The sequence below is a fragment of the Maylandia zebra genome, linkage group LG23 (genome assembly GCF_041146795.1).
Source record: "Maylandia zebra isolate NMK-2024a linkage group LG23, Mzebra_GT3a, whole genome shotgun sequence".
In the NCBI taxonomy this organism is placed as follows: domain Eukaryota; kingdom Metazoa; phylum Chordata; class Actinopteri; order Cichliformes; family Cichlidae; genus Maylandia; species Maylandia zebra.
The window spans coordinates 1,234,292-1,258,917 of NC_135188.1; the positions used below are offsets into that span (position 1 = coordinate 1,234,292).

The window sequence follows — 24,626 nt, forward strand, 5'->3', positions numbered from 1 at the left end:
GTGTTACACACACAGTGCTAAACATACAGTGCTACACACACAGTGCTAAACACACAGTGCTACACACACAGTGCTACACACACAGTGCTAAACATACAGTGCTACACACACAGTGCTAAACACACAGTGCTACACACACAGTGCTACACACACAGTGCTAAACATACAGTGCTAAACACACAGTGCTAAACACACAGTGTTACACACACAGTGCTAAACATACAGTGCTAAACACACAGTGCTAAACACACAGTGTTACACACACAGTGCTAAACATACAGTGCTAAACACACAGTGCTACACACACAGTGCTAAACATACAGTGCTACACACACAGTGCTAAACACACAGTGCTACACACACAGTGCTACACACACAGTGCTACACACACAGTGCTAAACACACAGTGCTAAACATACAGTGTTACACACACAGTGCTAAACACACAGTGCTAAACACACAGTGCTACACACACAGTGCTAAACACACAGTGCTAAACATACAGTGTTACACACACAGTGCTACACACACAGTGCTAAACATACAGTGTTACACACACAGTGCTAAACACACAGTGCTACACACACAGTGCTAAACACACAGTGCTAAACATACAGTGTTACACACACAGTGCTAAACATACAGTGCTACACACACAGTGCTAAACACACAGTGCTACACACACAGTGCTACACACACAGTGTTACACACACAGTGCTAAACATACAGTGCTACACACACAGTGCTAAACACACAGTGCTACACACACAGTGCTACACACACAGTGCTAAACATACAGTGTTACACACACAGTGCTAAACACACAGTGCTACACACACAGTGCTACACACACAGTGCTAAACACACAGTGCTAAACATACAGTGCTACACACACAGTGCTACACACACAGTGCTAAACACACAGTGCTAAACATACAGTGCTACACACACAGTGCTAAACACACAGTGCTACACACACAGTGCTACACACACAGTGCTAAACATACAGTGTTACACACACAGTGCTAAACACACAGTGCTACACACACAGTGCTACACACACAGTGCTAAACACACAGTGCTAAACATACAGTGCTACACACACAGTGCTAAACACACAGTGCTACACACACAGTGCTACACACACAGTGCTAAACATACAGTGTTACACACACAGTGCTAAACATACAGTGTTACACACACAGTGCTAAACATACAGTGCTACACACACAGTGCTACACACACAGTGCTAAACATACAGTGTTACACACACAGTGCTAAACATACAGTGCTACACACACAGTGCTACACACACAGTGCTAAACACACAGTGCTACACACACAGTGCTACACACACAGTGCTAAACATACAGTGTTACACACACAGTGCTACACACACAGTGCTAAACATACAGTGTTACACACACAGTGCTAAACATACAGTGTTACACACACAGTGCTACACACACAGTGCTACACACACAGTGCTAAACATACAGTGTTACACACACAGTGCTAAACATACAGTGCTACACACACAGTGCTAAACATACAGTGTTACACACACAGTGCTACACACACAGTGCTAAACATACAGTGTTACACACACAGTGCTAAACACACAGTGCTACACACACAGTGCTACACACACAGTGCTAAACATACAGTGTTACACACACAGTGCTACACACACAGTGCTAAACATACAGTGTTACACACACAGTGCTACACACACAGTGCTACACACACAGTGCTACACACACAGTGCTAAATGTGGCTGTGTCACAACTTTTTTGAGATGCCATCCAATTATTTTAAAAAGTGCCTCTTTTACCTAAAGTTCCCAAAGCTTAAACATTTGATATGTTTTTGTGTTCTGTTGTGATTAAAATGTGGACCTATGAGATTTCCAGATAAATTTATTCTGCTTTTATTTCCATTCTATCCCAGCTTTTTTGTAATCATTGTAATCTGATTTCACGTGTTCAAATAATTGATAATCTATACATTTATGATCTCACCATCAGATTAAAAAGAAGAGAGATTTGACGAGGTTTCAGCTGCCGCTGCTGAAGGCGTGAGGAGGACGGGGAGGAGAGAGGAGGAGAGATAAGGAGTGCGACAGACAGATGACACAAGAGGGGTGAAGAAGAGGAGATTATTAGATAGATAAGATGCAGAGCTAAGCGACTTTGTCACAGTTCACATTTGTCACAGTTCAAAGAGCAGGAGCTAAACCAAGGTTGATCGATTTTCAAACCTGGCAGAGCGACATCCGTCCTGCCTGGGATACGACTGCTTCATCAGTGTCAAAAAACATTTTCTTTTTTTACTTATGCTGCTGAAAACTGTTTCTATAACAACAGTATATGTGTACACTGCCAAAAAGCCACCCTATGCACCTCACTGAGGCAGTAACGGTTCCTCCTCTGGGCTTTTCCCTGTTTTAAGATCCTGACGACATTCCTGTAGCAGAGGTGTGTGAGATTGATGCCAGCATTCTTTCCTCTCTGGCTCTCTATAAATCACCTGAAGGTGTCACATTGAAAGAGAACTTTCTAAACGGCGCGTGGGCTTTTCTCTTCCTGTGTGAACAGCAGAGCGCCCTCCTGAGTCACTGGTGTCACGGATGAGTCACAGAGGTGGGCAGCTGAGAAGTGCTTGGAAATGTTTTTGACAAAGAGTCGCAAAAATGGACTGAACTTGATTTGTAAGTAAGTTTAAAAAAGTATGAATGGTTTGTATGACTCACAAAGAAATTTGACAATTCCTTTTCCACGAAATGAACAAAATGTATTAATAAATGATCATTAACGTCCTCGGCTATGGCATCAACTTTAAGAATGGTAATTACATGAACATTTCCCCTTTCATTAGCTAGCTGACTTCAAGTAATAGCTTTTTTTTTGCTGAGATGATGTCATTGCAGTGAGTGAAGTTGAGGTTTCTTGCAGTTGGTAGAGCTCTGCATAGAGACTGCAGCAAAAACCTGAGCACGTCTTTTAAAGGCTACAAGCTCTCTTTCTTCTGCTGAGGGAATCCTGCTCAGCACTGATCAAAACCTGATCTCTTTACTGATATCAGAGAAATTCTGCACCATCGTTAATATTTCATCTTACCTCATGGATGAGAGGAGGCTGATTCCTGGCCTTTGCTGTCTGATGGTTTGGACTCATTGGCTTTTAAGTTGAGTAGTGAAGGGTTAAGCAGGACGCATCAACTCCATGAGTCTCCACAGGAAAATAAACTAGGTGCTGACAAGATTCATGGATGTGTGTGTGTGTGTGTGTGTGTGTGTGTGTGTGTGTGTGTGTGTGTGTGTGTGTGTGTGTGTTTGCAATATCCTTACATGGCATGTAAAAAAAATGCAAATAGCGAATTTGAAATTGATGCATTGCAGCAACATGGCTGGTTGCCTTTCTGGCAAGGCTTATCCCTCACTCGTTACTAATATATTTATTATTTGTTTCATTAATTTATAGCAATGATCAATCACTTTAAATGTGGCCAGAATGAATCCTCCGGTGATGTTAATTGTGTGGAGAGAATTTGAAACGGTGCATCATCAGTCAACTGGCTCAATCACACTATGTTATCTGAACCAAGTGTCCTCTCATTTTAATTTCATTCAGTCCCCCTCCCACCGCTCCTGCTCCCCCTCTCTTGTTCTCAGAGAAGTAAAATTACGCCGTGAGTAGCGGTACAAAATGATTTTGGCAGCCTGCTCTGACAAACTCCTCCAGTCACTGTGCGCTGCTGCTGCGTGATCAGACCTTTACAGCTTTACACTTAATTTCCAGAGCTGATATCAAATGGTCATCAATCATTTAAGTCTGGCAGAAATGAATGTCCTCGGGCTCCGAATCGCATCAAGCAGTTAAAAAGTCTTTTACTGGGGACTTGCTTTCTCACTCTGCACGGGGATTGTTTACTGTTATTGAACATCCATGCATAATTAAAGCTCTTATGAATAGCTAAGGCCGTGCATTTAACCACGCAGCTCTCTCAAAATAAGCCCTTACAATGCTCTTACCGAGGTCAGGGGCTGCGCTAACGTCTCATTAAGATCCCATTTTGCCATCAAGGTAACAGGAGAGTGATGGGCTTCCTTAGGTATTGATCCAGATCTGATATGTTGGCATGAAAGCTGTATGTACTGTATGTGATGCACTGGATATTCACAGGTCTGTGGAACAGCCACGACCGACAGCAGGTGAAGAAAATAATAATAATGATAATAATGGATTGGATTTATATGGCGCTTTTCAAGGCACCCAAAGCGCTTTACAATGCCACTATTCATTCACTCTCACATTCACACACTGGTGGAGGCAGCTACAGTTGTAGCCACAGCTGCCCTGGGGCAGACTGACAGAAGCGAGGCTGCCATATCGCGCCATCGACCCCTCTGGCCAACACCAGTAGGTGGTAGGTGAAGTGTCTTGCCCAAGGACACAACGACCAGGACAGAGAGCCCGGGGATCGAACCGGCGACCTTCCGGTTACGGATACGCTTCCCAACCCCCTGAGCCACGGAAAAAAACCCAAAAACAAATTTAAAGCATTTTGTGGCTCAAAATTCAGATTATTGATTGAATCAAAAACAGAAGAAGTGAATAAAATGATACAAATAACTGTACAGTGAAGCTGCCATGTTTACATGTGAGCTGCTTCGTTATCGAGTCACAACACAGACACTGAAATCCTGGCACAGCCGTAAACACTTTGAGTAATTAAAGGAAAATAGAGAATCAAATGGACCGTGAAGTGTAGTTCAGCTGGTTGGGGATTGATGTGTGTGTGTGTGTGTGTGTGTGTGTGTGTACACAGTGCATGGCACTGGGACAATCCAGGGTGAAGTTGTGAGGCCGTATGATGAATGTTGCCCCCTAACCAGGACTGAAAGGGGACGATTAAACCCCGTCCACCAATCACCTCCCCTGGAGCTTGAAGGAAACCACCGGGGAAAGAGTCTCTGCTTTCAGCAGAGGACACACAAAGACAAACGCCTACTGTATGCACACACACATTTAAAAACTCCTGAGCCTTGTTGACTCAGAGTTGAATATTTGCACATATCAGCAAACCCAGTAAACTTGATATGATTTAGTTCAGAGTGTCTGGATTCTGTTTGAAGGTCCACACTGATGCCTAAATGTAAATCGATGCATAACCTCAGCTTTTTTCTAATATGTGTCCAGAGATGGTGAAGAAAGGGGAAAATGTGCTGATACAGAAATGTTCTTCATCCACTGAAGAGTCTTCACCGAATTTCAATTAATGTTTGTGCGTTTAGTTGAATCCCACATTCAACACCTCGTAACGCTGCTTCTAAATATCTTTTTTGGAGGAACTGGCACACGGCTGCAAATGCACCGCTGTATCTGTGATGTCATCAAGGTTCCTCTGCGGTGATCAATCAGCCAAACACACACAGTAAAGTGCACACACACACACACACACACACACACACACACACACACACACACACACACACACACACACACACACAACAGCACCCCACAGGGGAAGTGACACGGCTCTGAAGGTCAGTGGCTACAAAACAGTCTGATTCCCAGAGGTTTTTGTGACTTTCAGACAGCCTGCTCTCTCTCCCACTTTCACTTTCAAAGCAGCCGCTTTTCATGCATGTTACACTCATGAGCCCTGAGTGACACCTGTCTGCAGGGATGAGGAGAAATCTTTCACGGTTTGGGTGAAATTTCCCAAACACACACACACACGAGAACACTGTGTCATCACAGCTGCTCAGTTTGTTTGCAGCCACACGTGTCTCTACAAAGTGTGATGCAATCCTAAATATCACGTTAATTTTCATTTCTGCCAGTCGTGATCACACCTCAGTCTCCTACAGCCCAACACGTCACTGTAACCCGTCACGCTGCGTCTACAAAAAAGGCTTTTCGACTCTAAACTGATGAATATGCTGCGCATCACATGCAGCCGAACGCTCCAGCTCAACACTAACTTTCCATACAGCACAAAGCTGATAAAACCTGCGAGCTGCAGCCCAAAAAAGCAGACACGTCATCTTTTTCAGACCATTTAAGAAACAGCAACATATCCTCCAACGCAAGAAAAAGCTTTATTTGCCAAACCATAAATGCGAACAGCATCCGGGGAGTTGTAAACGGCGTCTGGTCGGTGTGTGCGGCTCCAAAGGTTAATGAGCTGTGTGCTCTGTCGGAGGAAAAGGAGACAACGATGCTCTTTACGGTACAGGAGGCGTTACTCGCCCAAGGGGCCGCCGCAACGACACCACTCAGATCTCATTATCAGGCGTATTGATTAGTCATGGCCGCCTGCCCCTCCACCCACACACACACACAGACCCTAAATGACATTCACAGACAGAGAAGTAGAAATGATTGCACTTCCCTCGCACACAGAGGCACTGCAAGGGTCCCTTAAATCCTGCAAGGATATGTTTTATTTAACCGAGAGCATCAAGAATTTCCTGCTATATATATATATATATATATATATATATATAACTTCTATATAACTTCTTAGCCTGCAGATTTTTTTTTTTTTGCATGTGTTAAAAGTGAACAAGTTTTGGGCACGAAATTTAAAAAGATAGGACAGAAACATTTATTCAGCTTCCCTGTCAGAGTCTAGTTAGGATGACACATATGGGCTCTCTAGCGCCAATCAAAGGTCCCCACTCCCACACACACATTTCAGCAAACACACCTAGGAAAATGACACACTCCACATTCATAATGTGCTCGCTCTCACCCACACAGCCACTCCACGGGGGACAAACACGCGCTCGAACATACACGGACGTTTTACAGCCCCTAATGTGAAGCTGTCATTTTGTTCCAAGAGAAAATTGCTTTAATTAAAATTAGCACAGCGGTAATAGGTGAGCTGTTGAAAGGCTTGAACACTGCTCTGTGTCAGCCCACACGTTCCCAGCATCACGGATGAACCGTGTTTCCGTAACGCGGCCTTCCTGTGTTCTGGTGGCATCTGCACAGAAATCGCTGATATTAATCAGAGGATTTTTTAAAAAGTCATTAAGCCTCAGCTTTGGTTGGTTTATCACTCCTTTACAAACTGGCACATTTTCACATTTAGCCCTTTTGTTGGTTACATGTTTGCCAAGATGCAAAGAAATAAACTCTCAGGACCAGAAAAGAAATCCATCTCTAGATGGTAAAGTAACATATGCTGCCTCTTCGCCCCAACTTCCCACCTGCCATGACCTGCTCTCCTGTGGACGTGGGCATGGTGCCTGGCATCGGCAGCTCCTGGCAGCAGGTGGCTCCCCCACCTGGAAACCTGAAACTGGAAGAGCACGAGGATCAGACTGGCTTTGGTTAGGATAAGAACCTGAGGAAGGATTAGTGTGACAGAATGAAATGAAACCATCGTGGCTCAATCGTGCTGTTAAATGCTTCAGAAAACAAAAGTGAGGCGTGATTTGTCTTCCTGTGGGAGGAATCCCGAGTCTTTAGTGAACTGCACTGACTGTGCTGTGTGTTCATCCTCCCCGGACGCTGCCGATGACTTTAAGGTACCAGAAAGAGCCTGAATCACTTTTGTACTGGAGCATGAAATTAAAAAATAAAGGACTCATGTGGCTATAAATTGATTTTTGCTTTCGATCTCAGTCAAGTAGTTTAAACAAAGTTTGGCACTTGATAACTTCCATACTCAGCTGAGCATTTCTATTGGTCCTTTAGCGGAAGCAGCAGAGAGGTTTGTGATTTGACAGGCGCACACAAACACCGACTTATTACTGATATTGATCAGTGTCCATACAAAGCATGACCTTCACACCTGCACGTCCGCCCGCGTCGGTCTAAGCTGTGTTTGAGTGATCAGGTCTTTGCTCTCATGTTCTCCTCGTGACACATTCAAGTGTTTCTTTACGACAAAGTTGTCTCGCGTAAGAATCGTCTTTGTATTATTGTGCCGAGACCACATTTGTGATTGGCTGCTCGCCCTGCGGGAGGCCGGAGTGGGTGGGGAGCTTTGAGAGTCGCTGCCTGCCTTCAGTCGTGTCTCGGAGCAAAGCGACTCTCAGCAGCAGCAGCAGCAGCAGAAGAAGGAGGAACAAGCGGAGGCGCAGGAGGAGGAGAGCCGAGCACATCCTAAAGTTTGTAGCTGCAGCTGTCTGGACGCAGCGGACGCACGTACTGCGCACCTGAATCAGGTTGGTGTCGTATGACGGGCAGAGATCTGCGGGCACGCAGCTCTGTAATGACTGCGACTGAAAAACAGCAGGCAGGCAGCGATCATTTAAGTAATCACAGCTCAAGTGTTCAGCGGGGCGCCTTCGTGTGTCGTCGTGTCGCTCCAAGTTCATAAGTCCGCAGACGATCCGTTTGCCATTTGTGGCAAAACTTTCTCTGCTCTGTCCTCCTGGAGCTCAGCCCCAGCCTGCCAAAGCACTATTAGCTGATCAGTGTTTCTGCCAGAGAGCAGCAGCAAATGCTCCTGTAGGTTTGGGAATAAATGGGGGTGAAGATCGAAGGGTCGGACGACCCACACTGAAAACACAGACGCTGCTGCATCGTTCCCATCATCGTCTGATTGTTTCATCTGTTGGAAATGTTGTAAAAATGTTTAGTTTTTGCAGTTTTAAGAAGGTAACCTTAGATCAGTAACCACGTGACCTGCTCACCTGGATATGCTTGGAAAAAAAAACATGCTATGGCCCGCTGTACCATGAAATTACTCTGACTGTCCTCTTGAAAGACAGAATTCATTCTCTGCTCATAGCCCTGTGCAGGCCACCTTCAGGAACTACGGATTGAATTATCCTGCTGAAATGGGCTGTTGTTGTTGCTGCTCTCTGAGTGCCCTGCAGGGCATCAGGTAGGACAATAGGATGGCACAGGTGCATACGTCCTACACAAATGGCAGAACTGGGGTCATTTCAACGTTGGTCAGAATAAAAATAGACGTTGGTTTCATCGTGAATTGAATTTGCTCGTATATTTGAAATCCATCTGCACACTGTGATCGGCTCTGTGCAGCTATCGTGCAGTTTGGGTTTTGGCCTGTCCTGCACCGTATCGTTAACTTATCAAAGTATAAATCTGTGTCAGCCATTGGATGCTCCACAGCCTCCTTGGCTTCTTCCATCCATATTGTCTCCTGTTACAGTGACAACTGCTGAATAATTTACCGTGCCTCGCTAACTGTAATCAGGAATCCAAGTTTGGGTATCTGATGGTGATTGCTGAGCAGAGAGGTTCGGTGCTTTGGAGACCAGTTGGAGCTTTCAGATTAAAATGTAAGTGATACCCCAAAAAGAGAGCTATTTAATTGTCTTGGCTTAAAATAGAACCAATAAAAAGACTCGCTCCAGTGTCTACACTGTGCTGGCGGCTGCATATCAGTGAGGCAAAGTACAGCTTCATCTGTCTAAAGTACAGACAGACATCGTGCTGTAATGCATAGTTACATATTTCATAAAAACGTTTTGTTTTTCTTAAATACTCCATTGGTATCTCGCTGCACTGCAGCTTTTAGACTTCTTCTGTGGTTTTGCTTGCACATTGACGAGCCAAGGCACCTTCATGCAAGGCAAACATGACAATCGAGAGCCATGGATTGCTTTCTCCTCCTGTATACAGACTAAATATGCAGGCAAACCGTAAGATTTTTACCTGGAAGAGTTGAGTTTGTACACAGCGTTCAGTTTGGATGAAGAGGAATTTACAGAAAAAGGAAGAAGTTAATGTGAAGTAATGGTCTGTGGCTACTCTCAGCTTACCAGTTCAGATAAAAACACAGCGTAGTAACGCTGAGTGCCACAGTCATCGAGTAATGACATCGAGAGATGGAAAGAAAAGAGGGAACCCAGGTGGGTTTAAGCCCGTCTTCCTCGCCTGTCAGGATCGACAGCATGGAGCACGTTATGTCTCACTGTGTCACTGTTATTAGCTTTGACATCATTTACTCTCTGTTGCTCACCAGGGTGGCTGCTTTATTACGTTGTTTGGCCCTCGTTTAAAATCGGCCGAATAAGGAGACAAAGTCGCTCGCGTGTCTTTGCTGCATCGTTTTAATTTCACTCCTGAAACGACTTCTTCGCGTGAACCTGAATCACCTGTATGTTACACTAAGCATGATTCATTTGGACTGTACATCATGTAGCACCACAGCCCAGTGAGCATAAACATCCCTTCTGCAGCAGGAAGGTAGAAATGACTTGTGTGTCAGAGGAGATGCAGCAAAGTCGCTGTAGGTCTTCAACGTTAACCAGTAAGAGTGACGTGGCCGGCTTGGATTCCTCGTTGAAGATCAGCCATCAAATATTCATCAAGCCCATAACTTATCAGCCTTCTGTATCTGACTCTGGGATTTATTTGCTCTGCTTCAGCTCGAAGCACTGACAGAAACTCCCCCACAAGATTCTGTTAACTCCTCTGGAAAGAGAAAGGGAGACCAGTTCACTTACTGGAGTGACTCTGCCGATGGCTCATGATGCACGCTGTGCACAGAAGCTGTCCTTTCTTCTGCCCCAGGTATTTGGGAGGCTTAAAGGCAGACCAGATTTGCTGAACATTTCACCCTGATATTCTACTCTCACGGCGTTGGGTGGGGGCCGCTAGTTTTTATTCCCTCGTTGACTGAAAAGCATTGTTTTACGTCCGGACTCTGACTTTCAGGGTCATTTCCTTTTACTGTCCGGGAGAAAGCTTTTGCCTTTTTCCTTCTTTATGCTGACTCTCAGCCCTTTTCCACCTTGGATCTGAGCAAGTGTCGTGTGGGCAGGGCATGTAAAATATATGGCCGTCACCCTGGGCCGGCTGACTGGCTGGCACAGGTTCTGTTCTGTCCCAGTGGGCTTGACAGAATGGCTGTGATGGGAGGAAAGTGCTGCCTTCTGGCTTTAAGAGTGCTGACATCTCCATACTGCTCCTCACATGCACTCGCACGCCTTCCATCTCATCTGTTTGCTTCTCTTTCACCTCCTTCAGATTTCTTACCTGCAGATGCCCCCCCCCCCCCCCCCCCCCCCCCGTTAGCTACACACCTCTGCTCTGTGTGAACTTACAGACTTGAGTCACAGATATTAGCGCCGCCACCTTCCTGCTTTTCTCTTTCCTCATCATTTGTCTGACCACTCCTCACTTCACCACCAGCTCTCTCTCTGAGGTCTTTCAAGGTGAGCTGCTATATGTTCTTCGACTTATCTCTCATCCTCTTATCCGTTCTCTAAATTAATAAAAAAATGTTTCAAGAAGCCCACTCACGAGCCTTTGTCCACCCACTGCTGATCTGCTCAAACTTGTGAACTGGTCTCCTTTCATCCTCATCATTGTGTGAATATTTCATGTCTGTGATTTGTGAATTAAACATAGGATCTAGGCAGATATGATTGGGCTGACATTTATTCACACTGACTGGTGGGACGGATGGGTTCGACCTGATTAGAGCTGCGGTGGTGAACAGGAGCGTCCTGTCAGCACACCTGCATCGGTGAGGTAGACGTGTTCTCAGGAGTCTCTTTGCTTTGAGTCGACCCCCAAAGGTCTCATAAATAGGAAAAAATGACATTTATAGTTTAGAGAGTCACGACTTGGTCCAATAAAATTCACTCTGTGAGTGTGTGCATTTAATCTTTCTGGGGGTTTTTAGTAATACTTTTATAGCTGCTAATATTTTCTATGACATTTATTTTACAGTAACCTTATTTAGCAGTGGAGGAGGGCAATAAAACACTGAACACACCATGCAATGCTCTTAATATCCAAACAAAGGTCTTTTATGCTCTGAAATCATGGCCAAATATTTCAACTCTGTCTGTGTAACGCTTTCTATTAGCACACAAGAACACACCGGAAAGTTGGGAATATATTTTTAAGCTAATAAATCTCATGATTTTCCTATTGTTTTATTCCTTCCCTGTAGCACTGATATTTTACATTTCTTGAGCTGCGTTTTAATATTTAAATTGAATTAACTCCAGTGAAACAGTCCATAAAATACAAGGAGAGCTGCTTATCCCCACTAATCTGGAAAGTGTTGTATATATGTCCAGCTTTCAGAAACTGTAGTTGAAAACGGTGGCATTTACTAAGTGTTCACTTTTAAGGTGTTTTCCTCATGCATTAAAGGTATTTATACATATATTGTACATAAACCATCTGTACAGTATGTCCCGTGTTACAAAATAACTTATAAGGCCTTGCACGGCCTAGAATTTCTTTATTTTGTAGTTAATCCCATATAGAGAAAAAATAAAAAACATTTACAGTGTAGCTCATTAGACTTCAGTCGCCTCCGTCACTCACTACAGACCTCTCTGCATTGAATCATATCTGTTATTAACCTCTGTCTCTCTTCCACAGCATGTCTTTATCCTGTCTTCCTTCTCTCACCCCAACCAATCACAGCAGATGGCCCCGCCCCTCCCTGAGCCTGGTTCTGTTGGAGGTTTCTTCCTGTTAAAAGGGAGTTTTTCCTTCCCACTGTCGCCAAAGTGCTTGCTCATAGGGGGTCATATGATTGTTGGGTTTTTCTCTCTATGTATTATTGTAGGGTCAACCTTACAGTATAAAGCACCTTGAGGCGACTGTTGTTGTGGCGCTGGATAAATCAAATTGAATAGACGGTCTCGGTCTTTATCAATGATTTTCCCTTCCTCACTTTTCTATGGAGCATGTTTTGTTAAACTTGTGTTTTGCCTGATGACAACAGCAACAGGCTGCAGCCCCAACATGTCCCCGAGTAGGATAAGCAGTTAAGACAATGGGTGGTTGGATGGATTGTAAGTTAGCAGGAATTGGACCTTTGAGTAATAAGTGTGTGTGAAGGTGGCTGTAGGTGCTAGCTGCTGCCCACCATGACGTCAGCTAATTCACATCACTGAACTTCAGCTCTCGATTGTGTTTTTTGGCGTTTGTCTCTGTTGCAGCATTTATAATTGGATTGTATCACAAATAATACAGCTTCTTGATTAGTTAACTGTAATGGCAACCCGTCCAAGAACTCTGCCGGGTACTAACCTCTTCTATGAGCATGGTCTCCTCTAGCTCCGAAACAACATCACCTAGCATTGACCACAGTACTAAATAGAGCAGGGCGATATGACCAAAAATATTTATCACGATATATATTTGAAAATTTGCGATAACGATATAACTGCCGATATAATTGACACGAGACAAAATACTTTACAACTCCTCAACTTTGATGGTTTTTTGCACTAATAATGTATTTTCACTTAAACAAGCAGCTGTTTTTTATCTGCACTAAAGTTATATAAAAATGTAACAGTGCAAATGCAAATTCCTCGCTGACAGTTTAACCAAAAGGTATTTCCAGTGGAAACTGGCCGACATATCCTCAGCATAACCATGTAAAATATCCACAAAACCTAAAAAGAGCTTATACACACACAACACGGTAATATTATGTTGAAGCACAGTACGTATCACTCCGCGAGGCTCCGCCTACGATAGCCGTAATGCTCCAACAATCCATCAAGCCGTGCGGCTTCGTAGCTCAGCAAAGTCGTACTGAAACATCTGACAGATTTTCGAGCGCCGTGCACATAAAATCGTTTCGAGGTCAGTAAACACAACCAGAGTTCATACATCAGGCACACGGGATTATAAGGGGCTCTGTCGACTTTCAGAAAAATCAAAGGGTTGATTTTAAGTGCGCCGTATTTTCCAAACAACACGGTAATAACGACGGCCCGCTAGCATGCTCTACCAAAAATAGTGCTTTGTTGTGTATCTGACGGACGAAAGCTAAACCAGTTCCACACCAGTGAAGCTGCAGCATTTTTACAAACCAGTTCTGGTTCATCGTTTCATTCAACGATCCGCTTTCGCTCTTCTCATTCTGCGTTGCCGCCATGTGCTTATGTAAACAAAGGCACTGCGCATGCGCATTTTACCCATATTCTATCGCCATATTTCATTTTCTTATGGTTGCCCAACATTACACCGGTATCACCGTGAACGGTATGATATGGCCCAGCCCCAGTACTAAATCACTGCTTTAAAACAGGAAGTAATCAGTGGTTGATGTCACAGTAACTACAGTTATGTAGAGCCCATAACATACCATTGTTACAGCTCAGAGTTGGATCTGCATTATGACCATGAAACATGTATATTGCGGGTTGTTGTGCACGATTTTGTCAATATTAATCCAAAGAAACATGTCAAAGGTGGACGGCACACGTAGACTATAATGGGCATATCAGTAAATATGCACAGTTTATGTCTGTAGAGCTTGATTTGGTATGAATGTGTATCGGTTAACGCCTCACATCTGCACGCCTTGCACAATGAATGTTTAAATGTTAAGGATCCAGGTCACAGCAGGACTTCCAGTCCCGTTCCTTCACTGAGCCACAGGATCCTTCAAAATATTCCCTGTTGACAGTCAGACGCAGCTTCAGGCTGTCAGAAAGAGTGACACGAACATCCCGGCGAGAGGACGCAGCACGCTGGACACTAAGTACACAGCAGGCCCCTCCCCCTAATGTCAGTAGACTTGATCCCACTTTTCTTTGGAGTAACACGCAGGTCAGTGTACAGCACACGAGTCTCTCGGGGATTTAAGCCTCGCTGTGCTCATGTAGAGCAGAAGGCCTGTCTTTAAAATTAAAAAACGAATCAACAGTGATGAAGAATCTTGTTTTATTTCACTGTTGATGCAGGGGTGACCTTGAGGCCTAAATATGCTGATAGAGAAACGAGACTTGTGCTCATCTGGGCTGTGATAAAATGATAGATCGCAGCTTTGAAGATGGATTTGTTCAGCTGCTGTTGAGAATCACAGAAGCCCTGTTTTTGCCCCTTTGCTCCCTCGTCTGTGCACAGCTCCATTTGTCTTTGCCTGTTTCTTCATCCCTTGTTTCTCCTGGTTCACTACATCAAAGGTTTCACGTGAACCGTCACCAAGAAAGTTTCCTGTAGAAGCGCCTGATCTCCAAACGTCTGTGTGGGAGCACGTCTCTGGATGTGTTTCTGTGGACTGACGGGTCCCTCAGTATGAAGTGTGTTGCGCTCTCTGTTATTTGCATCTACCTTTTTGTTTTCAGAGGTCAGCAGTCTTGAGTGCACTGCTGTCTCATTTGCATGTCTACTCAGTAAAAGAACAGGATGCTCGCTCTCACTTTGTGTTGTTATATCTGTCCTCGCACACACATACACACCTTCTCATCCAAATGTGTCCACGGAGCCGAACGAATGGCTGTCGGAACACTGGAATATTTAATTGGCCGACTTTATCACCATTACTGTAGCCACTGACTGTCTGCCAGCCCAATTATGACGGGCTATCTGCTGGCCAAGAGTAAAAAGTGCAACGGCTGCACAGACGCTCGGTGCTGTCTCAGTTTAAATGCTAAAAATACCTGTTAGACAGTCGTGCGCGGGTCATTAAATGTTTTTATGCTTGCATATGTACACGAGACCGGAGCTGCTGTGAACTCCAGGTTCAAGCCAGACGCGTCTGAGATCGTTAAGGTGGATTTTTATTTTATTTTTATTTTTGGAAGTACGTTTGTTGTACACAATGCAAGGTGACCCGGTCCCTGTTGTCCTCATTAGCCAATTGTCAACTCCCTTAGGCGACAAATGAAGCGAGACAGTCGTGCACATATGAAAGTCCCCCAAACCAGTGTCTCATCAGTGCTACCAAAGAGCTTCAGCAGGGGCCTCCAGCTCTTTGAATATATGCGTACATGTGTGTGCAGTTTATGGGCAGATATGTTTTTCTGATGCCCTGGAAACAGCATTACTCCTCCGATGATGGAGTGGGGATGCCCACCTGAGCTGGTGGATCTCATGCAGCTGCCCTTTGCCTTTTCTTCAGGTCCACTTTATCTTCATAAGTAGCAAATTGGAAAGGGTTAATTCAATTCTCAGCAGGCTGTGGCTGGGAACATTTACCATCTCTCGCTTTCGCTCCCTCTCCTCCCTTTCTCTTTGTTTCTAAAGTCTAATTACTTTTAGAGAGTGGCTTTACTCGGGCTATAAATAATGACAAATCAAGGCTGTCTCTGCACTGAACCTTTACAGCCTTGCACGGCTGGCTATCTGTGTACATGAAGCGGTAGGACGGTTGTGGTCTGTGCAACTTGTGTTGGCTGAAAAGACGATGCAGGGTTTGGGTGTGAAATTTGCATGAGTGGGTATCGTGGGCGGAGAGCGGCAGCCAAAAGATGATGGAGACCACAGGGCAAAGAAAATATCATTTCTAATTCATTTTTACAGAAAGGCTCCGCAGGTTTGCCTTTGCTGCCCAAAGATGGACCAAAATATAATCAGTATATGAAAAGTTATGAATTCTTACGTGATACTAAGCGTGTACTTGTGTTCAGCATTCAGCTGCTTCGCCGCCTTTTATAAAAATGTAACTATTTTTGTCTTTGTTTAGTATTTAGATGAATAATCTACAGTAAATGGTCTGTATTTGTATAGCTTTACTAGTCCCTAAGGACCCAAAGCGCTTCACACTACATTCAGTCATTCACCCATTCACACACACATTCACACACTGGCGATGGCAAGCTACATTGTAGCCACAGCTGCCCTGGGGCGCACTGACAGAGGCGAGGCTGCCGGACACTGGCGCCACCGGGCCCTCTGACCACCACCAGCAGGCAACGGGTGAAGTGTCTTGCCCAAGGACACAAGGACTGAGACTGTCGGAGCCGGGCTTTGAACCGGCAACCTTCTGGTGAACTGCCACCTCTTGAGCACGATCGCCCCCTGCTTTTATCTTCACCACCACATTATACAGAGAGAGCTGATGATGTGGTGGCTGGAGACACTAACACAGACCCCCATTTGTGTGGCCGCCTAATACTCCAAGTATTATACGAGTCCTAGTTTTGCTGTAAATATTTCCCCCTAGTGTCTCTGTCTGTCTGTGTCCTCATCCTACGCCTGCTGTGTACGTCTGAGTGGTGCTAAAGAGAACAAGAGTCTGCCCACTGTTGCACTGTCTGTTTTTGCTGGTGCACTCTTTGTGTGTCTGTGTGAGAGGTGTGCGTTTAACGGCTTTTTGACGAAGACTGACGAATGTCCGTTTCATTCCTCTTCATCTCAGGGGTCTCGTCACTGCCTGGAGGAAGTGTCCTGGAGGAGAGATGGAGTGGGCGAGAGCTAATGCGAGACGAGGCTGATGGACGTGTGCGCGCGTGTGTGATGGTGGGAGTGAGACTTAACGAGGAGGAAAATAAGCTGAGCAATCTCTCTGTCCTCCCTCTACCTCCCAATGACTTACACACGCGCGCACACACACGCACACACGCGCACACACACACACACTCTCTGTGAAACCTTATCTACAGTATGTGGCCAAAAAAATCGACTTCTCTGTATCCTGTATGTTTTACACTCACGGTTCTTCAGTCCAGCTCATTGCTTGAATAAATCAATATACATTAGCCACGTATGATAAATTTCACTATTTCAAATACAATAAATTGTTTTTATTAAATTCTTTTTCACCAAGTAATTAGAGTGATTAGAATCAGATGAAGAGGTTACATTTGTAAGTTACATGCATGCACGTTGCAGGTTTAAAATAAGACTTTACATGCCTTTGATAAATAGACTTTATTAATCTTTCACTGGGTAAATTCAATAATTACAGCAGCACAAGGCCGAGGAAGAAAAAGTCCATCAGAAATTTATTAGAAACCAATAAAAATTGCAAAATTAAAATAAATAAATAAATAAAGACGGGGTACAACAAAAGTGCAAAAATGAATGAAATACAAAGGTAACTTGTACTATATACAATATGCACGATAATATTTTTATGTACCTAAACTGCAGCAGAATGATACACGTGTGTATTTGTGGTTGTATGTTGCACTTTTTCCATGCAGGAGTCCAGCTGCTGTGACGTCTTCACTTTGGCATTAAGCTTCTAGCTTTGGATGAGAGCCTGGAATGCTAAGCTATCAGCTAACGTTAGCTTGCTGGATAGCTTCAGCGCTGATACCTGCTGGTCTGTGCTAACAGACTGATAAACAGTGCTGCAGTTTAACACTGAGCACAGACCAGACTGTCAGTACAGTTTGCCATACAGGAAGTGTCAGATTATTGTGTAGAAAAATGCTCAAAGAGGTCGCAGTGAGTTATGTCCCTGCACAGTTATTATTACAGCAAACGAAAGCTACAGAGACACTAAACATATTTTGACCTCATCAGAACATGTTGGTCATGTTAGCTGGTTAAAGTCTGTCGGGGTTGACTTGCTTTCAGAGTCTCAAGTGGCCATTAGTGGAACTGCAGCAGTTTTCTGTTTGTCTACATTCTTTAGTCATTGATGTTATTAATGACATTTTAATTTTATCACTTACTAAAAATAAGAATGTAACAAGTACATTACTGGATTAGAGTTCACTTTCATTGGACGTCTGATGTTTGTCTGCTATTTTATTGCAACTTGTTACATTTACCTTTGATCTCACCCGTTTCTACAAAAGCTACAATATGCTTTACCAAGACCTCCTACCAAAAACGTGTTATTTATGTCATTAACAGGTCATGTTATTATATTTATGATGAAAATTACAGTCTCTACTAACAGCTGTCCAATTATTTCAAACAATAAATTACACTCAAAAACATGTTTAAGCCCAAAATGTTGACTTTAAGAAACTGAAAAACATTTACGTGTAAACAAAGTAAAATGGAAATTTATCCAATCCAACTAGATGTAAACTGAATGTTTATCAATCAAGCATAGTTACCTTAAAGATGAATTATTTGACTGAATCAACCTTTGATTTTCTATATTTCAGTGACCTTTTACTCAAAATGATTGCTTCATGTTTACGAGGCAAATGATCATTTTCTTTGAGAGTATTCCAGCTGGTCGTGCTGGTTGAAGTTCATCATGCTGCTGGAAATCTGCTGCTGCTGCATGTTAGATAGAAGTGCTGTACGTTATAAATACATTATAGAACTACTGACCCGCGACATCAAGAGCTTTGAAATGAGTCTTTTCAGTTTAGACAGCAGTCTGTGCAACAGCCCCACCTCTGAGTGGTATCAAAATACACCAAGTATGTTAAGTGGTTTGTATAAGTGAGCCACAAATAAACTGAGAGGTTAAACATTGAGTCTGTGAACGCAGCTTTTCTCCTACGAAACGCTGAAGACGTCCAGATGAATCAACGTTCGGGGATTTCCTCGCCTGGTTGATCGAGCATGTGTCAGGATTATAAACCAGTTCCAACATTTACAAAACTGTAGCAACAGTTTCAAAGCTTCTCCCGCGTTTCAGACGTGTGACGCCGTCCGTTCACATCGTCCTCGTCTTTGAAATCGGTTTCAAGGTTTTCGCTGATCACGTCACTCAGAGGCCAAACATCTGGAGCTGCCGGCACGTGCGCAGCAGCTCTGTTTCGTACACGCATGGATGTGCACGTTAGGGTTAGCCCCGGCGCTCATGTTTTTACACTAAAAACATGAGGGCAGGTGCTGAAATAGGAACAGCCTGCTGCCGGTCTGGGGCAGCAGGCTGATGAAGCAGCAGATAGAAAACCTTTAAACTGAACCCGGGACACAGAGAGGGACGGCAAAGGCATTCTGCCATCGTCACGCAGAGGAGAGTCAGTCCAGTCTGTGCCAGCAAACCTCTCCTCTGTACTGCTGCCTGTTCGCCACAGGAACTCCTGCTCTGTTCATCCATCTTTCGCTCCTCCTACACTCCTGTTTGACTCCCTGTACATCGAGTCGCTCGCTTGTTTTTCTTCTTTAACGCAGCCATAATGTTCTGTGCAGGGCGGCTGTGAATCATGAAAATTCTTAATCCCTGCACTAATTTCCCTTAAATGACAATTTCAATTGTCCTTCTTTTTCACCCATCTCTCCCACTCACTGCTCTCTTATGACCACATGTGACCCCTCCTCTTGGTATCATGTTTATTTAAGCAAATAGCGTAGCCGCCACCCATCAGACAGGTGAGCAGGTAAAAATGCTTTCGTATCATCTTTCCTCAACTATTTGAAACCTGGTCGGCCGCAGGAGATTTTAGATTATTAATGAGGCTCCTCAGCACATTGTCTTCCCCTGAGTGAGTGAGCGAGTGAATGAAAGTCCTGGTGTAACAGTGCACCGACAAATACGGGCGAGGCAGCGTGGTATCGGTGTTTATAATCGTGCATTCATTACTGCTAATGTGGCTGTAATGGCAGCGTAATCAGAGTCCTAATTGAGAGTCATTATCGGGATGCTGGTGCTGTGTTCTCCTCACAGATGGTTTATATCACTGTCACTGCTGCTTATTAAGCACAGGGTTGTAATAATCACATTGTGGGGAAAATGACTTCATCTTCTTGTTACGCTTCACATTAAAAACGGTGCATCCTATTGGTGCAAATTTGAATGTCATGATTTTAGGCATATAGAGACGAGGGGCAATGTTCTAACCAGGTGGCTTTCTTTGGTGTTTCTTTCAGGTGTGGGAGTGGTTGCTCAGCTTAATCCGGACAATCTCACGACGCTTGGCCCGCTTCGTATCGGCCGAGGAGTGGAACGAGCCCATAAAAAGATTCTGCCAATCTGCATCTGGATGAAGACACTCTTCATCTGTGACCGACAGTCTAACGCATCAGATAAACATTTTCTACCTCTCGCTGCTTCTCTGCTTGTCAAGAAGGGCGTTTTTCTGAAGCGATCACCCCAGAAGGAGGCGCCGGAAAGGAGTGGCTTCAGCATTTGACAGCTCTGACCCACTTATCACGCTCCAGCCGGTCGAAGGGAAAACTTGGCATTTAGCAGACAGCTTCAGGAAAGGTTATGCATTGTTTTATATTCAGGGCCACTGAGCAGCTGACCTCCCAATCTGATTAGCTCCATACCAACAGCCACACATGTGCCCACACAGGCGCGCGCACACCGGGCTGCCGGCCTCTGCAGGCGCTTTAATAGTGCGCCGCTCGTGTCTGCGTTTCACTTTAGCGTCACAACACGGAGACGCGCGCTGAAACAGCTGAACCCAACTTGGTGTTAGAAGTCCATCAGCGCTCTTAACTCCCTTAGAGCACGCTGACCTTGACCGCCATCAGTGACGTTTGCGTTAGCGGGAGGCGGTGTCACGTCCTGTCTGCTCTGTGAGACGGAGTGAGAATGAGAGCTGGCGTGGCTCCGATAAATACACTAAAAACATGAGCGCCGGAGGGCAGGCGCTGAAATAGGAACGGCTGAGCGTCATTAGACTTTTTAGGCAAATGTGTTACACAAAAAATAGTCCTTATTAATTGAAAAGTGTGTGTGTTTGACACACTGTCAGAACACATGAGAGTCAAAGCTGTCTGGGTCATGTCACTTTGACTGGCCTACATTTGATCCAATAAAGTGGCGACCATGGGACTGCGCTCATCGTAGACAAACGCTCTGCGGTCCTCGCTCGGTAACTATTCTTCTAAAAATAAATAAACAGGGTCTGCAATATTAAAAACTTTCAACATTTCCTAAATGAACGCCTTCCCTTCCTTCTCCGCACCTCCACCCAACACACCAACCATCCAGTCAGTGTGTAAGCCCTGTCTTCGGGCCCCGTGGAGGATGAACGATGTGCCCACGCTTGACTACGAGTTGCTGCTGTCCCCAGCCAGCTCCTCCCTCACCGGCAATCATGGCGGCGGCAGCAGCAGCCCTCCTCTGGCCTTGGTCGGGGTGGACACGGAGCAGCGTACCGCTTTGGCCTTTGTAGGCCTCCTCATGCTCTTCTTAGTCTTCCTGCTGGTCAGATGCTTCAGGATCCTTCTGGACCCCTACAGCCGCATGCCTGCATCATCCTGGACTGACCACAAGGAGGGGCTAGAGAGGGGTCAGTTTGATTATGCACTGGTGTAGGGGGGCACGGCGCAGGGGAGCGTGCCATTGCACACAGACACTGTTTTAAAGCACGGACTGGTTTAGAGGGACATAACATTGTGACTGCACTGCTTAAGAAGGACGTCAACTATTGCAGGAAGTTTGTACTGAGTCACTGTCATCGTGTACTGGTGTAAATACGCGGCTGCAGGACCACAGGTAACCATAACGACTGTGGTTCGACATGAGGCTCGACGCACAGCTGCCTTAACCAGACCTACTGTAACAGGGGAACCATGCTACCCAGGCCACAGCATCACTTTAGGGCTAGCTGGACAGGATTTGGGAAATATTCACTCACAACTAACCTCAAAGCTAGATTTCTTTTTTTTCTTTTTTTTTTTAAAACCCACTCCACTTGCATAAACACTAGGGGTGCAACAATACACAAAATTCACGGTTCGGTTCGATATTTTTTCAATACAAAAAATGTTCGTGCTTTTTTAATTTGTCATTTATTAAAATTATAAATATATATTTTAACTCAAAAGTACAGTTTTTAAATTTAATGTTGCTGAAACAACAAAGTAATAAAAAATAAATCTGATGGAGGAATCCCTCATCTTTGGAAAAGAGAGTTTATTACAGAGAAATGTCTCTTTCAAAATAAAAGCTCTACTATACGCTTCTTCTGGGCTATATTCTCAGCAGCATATTAAACATATCAGGTCCCCATAAGGAGAATCCTGTGCTAACGGCTGTCTAAATGACTCGGGTAAAGTTTGTAGCATGCTGCTTGTTGTTTTTGTCTGCTTCCACTTGTCTTTGCACTAGGATGCTGTCGGAGTAAATGTGCAGTCATATTCGTTGTGTTCCCACTAGTGCTGTCAGCGTTAATCTGAAATGACGTTAATGCCACAATACGGCAAATCTCCGTTAACGAGCTACCGCGGATCGCCCCGTACGTGGGGCTGGACGGCCAACACGTTAACGAGCTAACTGCGCTAACACACTAGCTCCCACCCATGTAATTGAGCATTGCGTGGCACATCCAACATACTGTTTTACTTCAGTCCATGACGCGCTTACCTTCAGGGTCATACGTCACATGAAAACCAAAATAGTTCCAAAGACCAGATCTGAATGAGGGTGGGGGAGGTTCAATTTGCCATGTTGCAAGGAGAGCTTAGCTTCTGTCTTGCTAGCTTGCCCTGCGCTCAGTGGATCTGCGCTCGACAGTGCAGCCTAGGCGGAGTAGTCGAACGCAGATTCACTGAGCGCTCAACACAGACAGCATCGTCAGAAGGAAAGTTTATAAAATAAATTAAACATTTTGTATTGTTCGATACATATGCGTACCGAACCGGAAGCACTGTATCGAACGGTTCAATATCGATACGAGTATCGTTGCACCCCTAATAAACACAGCCAGAGCTTAGCTGAAGGAGTTTACATTTAAGCAGATGCCCCTTTAATGAACCGAAGCCCGTCACGAAGCGTGTGACCTTTCAGTGCTTGGCGAGGAGCACAAACACTCACCTTTATCGTGCTTATTCTGACTGCTTACACCGAACAGTTCCAGATGCTTTTAAGGCCCAAGCAGGTCGTTTGTGGCACTATAAAAATATTGTCCGTGTATATTTTGTCTGTGTCTGTAACTGAGAAGCCATACTGAAACTATATAATCCCGTATTACTGCGAGTAGAGTTTGTGTTAGCCGGTCGTGTCCTTTGCTGTAGTCAGCCTGCTGAGCGTGTTGATGAGGCAAACAGCAACCTTTAGGCGAAACAAAGCTTTATTTTTCTATTCTCGACTCAGGTTTTGGAGTCTCCTTTTTGCTATCCTTTTCTCTCTTCCTCTTACTGTGTAAACCTTTAGACTCTAGAACTTTGAGCTAGTCCTGCAGCCCAGTCTTAGGAGGAAAACACTTTGCTTTTTTGAGTTTTGTAATTCAATATTTTTCTGACTATACGCTTTGTTTTTGATACGCTGGAGTGAAACAGTGAAAAACTATGATTTTCTTCTTCAAGTACTCTTATATAACTTCCACTGATGCTGGTGTGTGTGTAGTCCATGTTGTTCATGTTTGAAATGAAATAAAAGGACTGCTAGTTAAAGTCTCCTCGTGTCACTTTTGCTGTGGGCATTTACAGACTCGGCTCCTTTTAAATCTTCTGTTTACGAGGAGCAGCCAATCAGAGGAAAGTTGTCTTAAATGAAACGGGGCCTTAAAAGGAGACGAGATAAGCAGCTGTTTCGTGCACCGAGGCCCGCTGGACCTTTTTAAAAATGTATTATTTTGAAGTGCAGATAATAAATCTAGTGTTTTTCTTGCCCCAGCTAATGATCTCTGCATGTTCTCACTACATCATGACCCTCTTCTGTGGCCTTCCTCTTTGTCCAGTATTTGTGCTGTCCCTCTGGACATGTCCGAACCCTCTCAGCTTCTCTAACCTTGTCTCCAAACCCCACACGCTCATCTCCAGCCGGTCCACCCTGCCTCCACTCTCGCCTTCACCTCTCTCGTGCAGTGTCTGATAGCTGACCTCCAGGTATTTCAACTCCTGCTTCCATCTTCATTGTTACACACATGCTTTCATTCCTCTTCTCCCCAGAGCACACCCCCACCTCTCCAGGCTCTCCTCCGCCTGATCTCGCTACAGATCAGTCCACGGAGACTCCTCCCTGACTTCATCTGTCAGCCTGTCCGTCGCCATCATAAACACCACGGGGGTCAGAGCAGGTCACTGATGTTAGTTCAGCCACCTGTCACACCTCATGCCTCAGTTCCTCTTTTAGCACTCTATCGTATGCGTTCTCCACAAAGA

At 44.6% G+C, this 24,626-nt stretch overlaps 1 protein-coding gene across 3 annotated transcripts; it reads left to right on the top strand.

Annotated features, from left to right (window-relative positions):
• The first annotated feature begins 7,934 nt into the window (after window positions 1–7,934).
• Window positions 7,935–23,915, top strand: LOC101473308 (cortexin-1). 3 transcript variants are annotated; one of them, XM_076880412.1, is made up of 3 exons: window positions 7,935–8,188; window positions 17,068–17,168; window positions 20,439–23,915. In XM_076880412.1, exon 3 carries the CDS (start codon window positions 21,457–21,459, stop codon window positions 21,835–21,837), a length of 381 nt encoding a protein of 126 aa, XP_076736527.1. In that variant the 5' UTR covers window positions 7,935–8,188; window positions 17,068–17,168; window positions 20,439–21,456; the 3' UTR covers window positions 21,838–23,915. The 3 variants fall into 3 exon arrangements, with proteins under 3 accessions (XP_076736527.1, XP_004570252.1, XP_076736528.1); XM_076880413.1 differs by lacking the exon at window positions 7,935–8,188 and adding an exon at window positions 13,441–13,562; XM_004570195.2 differs by lacking the exon at window positions 17,068–17,168.
• Window positions 23,916–24,626: the final 711 nt, after the last annotated feature.

Bases quoted from the DNA above. Each gene is read 5' to 3' on its own strand.
- LOC101473308 (XM_076880412.1), top strand. From the start codon at position 21,457: ATGAACGCCTTCCCTTCCTTCTCCGCACCTCCACCCAACACACCAACC.